We start from the raw sequence: 5,203 nt of genomic DNA, 5'->3' as shown, positions 1-5,203 counted from the left end.
TCACGCACCCACTTCAGACGATTCGCGTGGGGATACACAGCGCGTCTATAAATACCTCCGGGTCATTGTTTTTGGCGATTGACAGAGTAAGACCGCGCGATAAAAACGATATACCGCCGATGACGAACGAGTGGGAAGTCTAAAGACACTCACTGTGATTACCGTCTTGAGAGGAATCGTGACGATCGTGTGTTTGGGCCGATACGCAAAGGGCCGCCTTTCCATGTCTCCCCACGTGCCGTCTACCATTCTGCAAAAAATTCAAATAAAAAAATTAACACAACGCGTTCCACTGGTATGTGTAATTTTGCAGCGGCGGCGGTTATCGTTACTGCGATGTGTACTCACGAAATGTCCGTTGCGTTCATTTTGAGTTTTCGCTGTCGTTTCGACCTGATGTAAAACGTGGTGCAGATTATGAACACCAACAGCACCGCCACACTGACCCCCGAAGCTATGCTGGCAGATTCCAACATCACTTGTCTCCTGGTAGCTAAAAAAACACAAACGTTCAGTGTCAAACCCCACCGCAACAACAACAAACGAATAATGTTATTCGAGTCGTTCAAATCGAATAGCTCATCGTCCGCGCCGTGTACAATAATTAACATTAATGGCCGACTGTATCATCGGCACGGCGTTGTGCAAACAATCATCGCGCGCCGCCGGAGGGTAATGACGCTACTCCAATCGGAAACTCTCAGTTCCCAGCCGTTGAATATATCCATGTGAAAAGTCGATTCATTAAGAAAGCTGCCCGGAACCCATTTTCGTTTTAATAACCACGTTATACACACACACACACACACGTACTCGTGTACACTGTTATGGGCTGCTACCCACCACTACTACTACTACTACTGGTACGGCTACTACACAACTGCACTACGGTTCGCGGCGGCGGCGGCGGCGGCGGCGGCTGCAACGACAGGAGGGATGCGATACCCAGTAAATCATTAGTATGCCGGACCGAGCGCGGGTTTGGTATGCGGTCTCGTTTCTTTGCCTCCCCGTGCACCTGTGTACACTGTGCTTCGTTACGTATACACAAATATGCACACAAACCTACGACATCACACGCTCACGCGGCGTCCCCACGGTCCATTCACGCATGTAGGATAGTTTACACGTTACTACGGTTTAAGAGACACCGCCGCCGTTCACCACCACGTTGTACACACTGTTCTCGTTTCGCACAGACGACCTCGGCACAGCCGGCCAGACGATAAAACATGTATCGTTTGAATTGCGCGCACGACGACATCATTATTATTATAGCGACGAAACGCACGCTTTCGACAGCAAAGTGGCCGCTGGCCGCATGTGAAACGTACGCGCCCCGCCGTCGGGCGGATTTATGCTCTGGGAGAATTTTAGGATATACGCCGCCGGTCGCATGTGCGGCGTGTCTGAGCGTATGTACAAAAGATAAGTTGGACGGGACCCAAGTTCTTGAGCGACGACGGAAGATATTATGATGCCGAGAGTGATGATTTAGTGCACAGCACATTAGTGGTGCGGCGACTGTCACACGGTATAATTTTGTTTTTCGAAAATAAAAGAAAACCGCTTTTAAATATTTTTATCTATTAGGGAGACCAGATATACGGCGGCGGCGGCGGCGGCGGCGGTTCAGAAAATACAACAACATCGCTTTTAATAACACTCGTGACAAATCACAAAGGTAACACTTACTCGTGTACGAACCGTCCAGGTTTTTGTACTCGCACCTCTGACCCATGTAACCATCAGGGCACCTAAAAAAAAATAATAATAATAACGTTAAACCAATTGTAATCAGCCGCACTGTTATAAAATGTAAATGCGGTACACATCTACGCCTTATCAAGGTCAACTATACAATGGACATTAAAAAGTAAACGCAGAGCAGCTTTCTCGCAGTTAACCGTTTCAAAAGTTGAAACGAATGGAAAAAAAAATGTTTAAACACCCGGAACCTTTTTATTGTATTTGCGCGGGGTTAAAAAATATTTTTAATTTGTCTGCATACGCGACGCGTTCCGTTCTCAACAGATAAACCACCGCACGTAAAACATAATTTATCTATGTTTTATTAATGCTAGAGTAACTCGGACGCGGTTTTTTACCGTTTTGTCGTCGAATTAAATTGTGGCCGCGTTACGAGGAAAAAGACATTACAGGTATAGCCACAGTGTCTTCGGTTTCTACGCGATTCTTTGGGTCCAAAATTAATTTTAAACGAAACACAATAATCTTAGGTATGAAAAAATGTATGCCAGAGATTTGTTTTTTATTATAACTACAGTACGCGTTTTACATTATAGAATTCATTACAAATCTACGAAACCGTGATTATTTCTACATCATCAAACGGTGATTTTTTTTTTTTGCTGAATTCAATCACTAGACCCGGTCGACGAAACGGCCAACAAATTACTTAATCTAATCGTACAAATTTCACACCGGGTTGGCTACCTGTTGATGTTTGTGCCGTCCTGATTAAATAGGTACACCAATACAAAACGACCCAATCAGACTGTGCCAAAAAACTATGATGATTGCGCATCATTACGTTTCAACTAGACTTTCGGGGGACGCGTTCAGAAAAACAAACGGCATTGTGCACAGTCCGTAATCGGTAAAAAAATGTCAATAGACTGAAACGGACACGAGATAGTGTCTAGTGCAATCCGTGAGAGTGTTTTAACGTGTTCCGCCGCACAGATGTACGCCTAAGAGGTGACACCGTTTGGGCGTGTGGTCGGAATTTTTGAAATATTTGCGACGACTAGTCTCAATGGGCATTGTACACGAGACGTTATGGGTGTACATTAGGCACATACAACACAACAATGGACTCGGTGGTGGCTCACTTGCACACGAGAATAGGAGTGACGGAGAACTCGGGAGTCGTCGTCGTCGTCGTCGTCGTCGTCACACAGTCGGTGATACGGTCGTCCGAAGGATATCCGTGCTTGAGCATTAAACAGATACGTGACCCGCAATGCGGACCGTGGATTATATATTTGTACGTGCACGCCGAACATTTAATAATAACGCGCCTATGATATGTGTGTGTATTGGCCTCCGCCGGTCCGAGCCGACCACCTACCCGTCGTAAATAACATTGTCCTCTGCGTGCGTGTTCGTGTTAAGTAGCGCCGCTCGTTCGTCGTACTCTCGGTCACCTTTTTAACCTTGCCCACTGCGCGTATTGGATATTACCGAAAAATTAACAAACACCCGACGCGACTTGCTCGTCGTCCCCGTGCGCGCGTTTCTTCTACGCGAACATCGCATAAACACAAATAAAATAAACTTTCAATACTTACTCGCAATTGTACAGCAGAGACTCGCCGATTTTGATGGCGAAACACGTGGCGTCGTTCAGACAGTACCAGGTGGCGTACACCGGCGGACAAGGGTACGTGTGGAAGGTGACGTTGGGCCGCGCCGTCGGCTGTAGGGGTCGCGGTTTCGGCGTCGACCTACTCGAACACGCGTCTGCAAAAGAAAAATAAAAAACCTTGTCATTAACACATCTTAATAATTATGGTATGCGAGGAGCATTACAAGAGTAAAACAAAACACAATAGCGGCGGCGGCGGCAGTGGCACGCCGTCGTTGTGTGCCAAAACTACGTGCAGAACACGTGCGCGCTATGCACACCCAAATAGCCGCGCTACTTGTAAAATGCGTCCGTGCGCCCGGGACGATTTCGTGCAGGTCCCGTTTGGGCAAGACGCAGCGGCCGGGGGACCTCACAAGGAGGACGACGACGACGACGACGACGACACATGATACACGCGCGCACACATTTCTATGGATCGGGGCCCGATAACAATAAGACCCTATTTACTAGTAGAGGTCTGTTGTCGTCGTGGTGGTGATAACGAGATAAGCGGGACGGGCGCCGCCGGAAGGGCCGGTGGTACACAATAGTCTTGGTGGTGTACTCGACGACACACGCCGTACAGAGTGGGCGGAAGGTTAAAACGGATGTACGATTTGTATTCATTTCGAGATTATCGTGTTGCTACTCATTCATTTTTATTTTTTACAGCACACCTAAAGAACACATACACACACACACACACACACACATGCCGTCTGCTGACGCAGCTATATGAAGAAATAACAGTGAGTGTGTGTGTGTGTAAAAGAAATAAAAAACCATTCAACACGGACCCCGGTCTCCATTTTCATACAGTAATAACAATAATGTATTATAAAACACGCATAATAAAAATTACTAACGAAATCCGGTTCCGGTTTGTACGCGACGACAACAGCAAAAGCTCTTCGATACAAAGAGATTATTAGCCGGGCACAAGTGTCTCTGTTGCACGCGAATTTTTCTCCGCCCAAACCCGAGGGTAATAACAGTTTCAAGGGTTGAACAACCCAACGTTTAGAAATAATAATAAATAGTCGTTAACGTTTCACGTACGACCGCCGTGTCGTGAGGTCACCAGCAATTACCATGCGACGACCTTGTCGTCGTTATTACAATAATAATTTTAAAAAAAAAAAAAAAAAGAGTCGTCGCCGATATCGATCCTTGAGCAAATTTTGTCATGGAATGGGCGCGGTGCCTTTTGCGTTGGGCGTATGAAATTGCGCATAGAGCCAACGACGACGACGACGACGACGCCGCCGTCGTTTAGTCAGCTCTGGTGTTTCGCATAATATTTCTTGGAAAAACGACGGTAAAATCTAAAATTCATAGTGTATACACAGAACAACTCCGTCAAAATGTCGGTCGGTTTTATTATTATTATTCATCTGTCGCGGCGCCGCCCGTTAAAAGGTTTTTCGGCCACACAAACTATTATATAATATTCTAATATATGCACGTACGGTGGATATAAAATGACTTAACAGCAATAAAACGCACNGGGTGCGGCGGGGCGGTGTAGAAAAATCCGCGACGAGGGAGACGTGCGGCCGACAAACGACCGAGGCGACGCAGACTTGGGGGGCGATCTGGTGGAAATTGCGTTTACACGTGGTGGTCTCCATTGTGCGGCAACCGCAATAATTGTGTTGTCAAAGAGAGAGAGAGCGATGGGCCAGCAAGCCATTAAGTGTTCCGACGGTTTATACACAGTAACTAGATTTGTCTGGCCCGTTTAAAAAAAATACAAGTGTTGTGCGCCGTCTTTTATTTTTTTGCACAAATAAATAATAATAATCCACAATAAAAAAAAAAAAAAAAAAA

The 5,203-nt window shown here is 46.3% G+C and overlaps 1 protein-coding gene across 5 annotated transcripts in view; it reads right to left on the bottom strand.

The window, feature by feature from the left end:
* The window catches only part of LOC126903015 (protein spitz-like), a 45,993-nt gene that overhangs the window by 1,064 nt on the left and 39,726 nt on the right, over window positions 1-5,203 (bottom strand). For 3 of the 5 annotated variants that reach the window (XM_050680894.1, XM_050680895.1, XM_050680893.1), the window contains 4 exons: window positions 3,315-3,486; window positions 1,696-1,757; window positions 349-493; window positions 154-250 (listed from right to left, as the gene is read on the bottom strand). In XM_050680894.1, the coding sequence (XP_050536851.1) occupies window positions 154-250; window positions 349-493; window positions 1,696-1,757; window positions 3,315-3,486 (476 nt within the window). The remainder of the gene's footprint in view (window positions 1-153; window positions 251-348; window positions 494-1,695; window positions 1,758-3,314; window positions 3,487-5,203) is intronic. The other 2 variants (XM_050680896.1, XM_050680897.1) reach the window with 1 other exon arrangement.

The sequence above is a fragment of the Daktulosphaira vitifoliae genome, unplaced genomic scaffold (genome assembly GCF_025091365.1).
Source record: "Daktulosphaira vitifoliae isolate Bord-2020 unplaced genomic scaffold, ASM2509136v1 Scaffold_3, whole genome shotgun sequence".
NCBI lineage: Eukaryota > Metazoa > Arthropoda > Insecta > Hemiptera > Phylloxeridae > Daktulosphaira > Daktulosphaira vitifoliae.
Note: the sequence above shows the minus strand (reverse complement) of the source record. Positions and strands in the feature narration are given on the sequence as shown.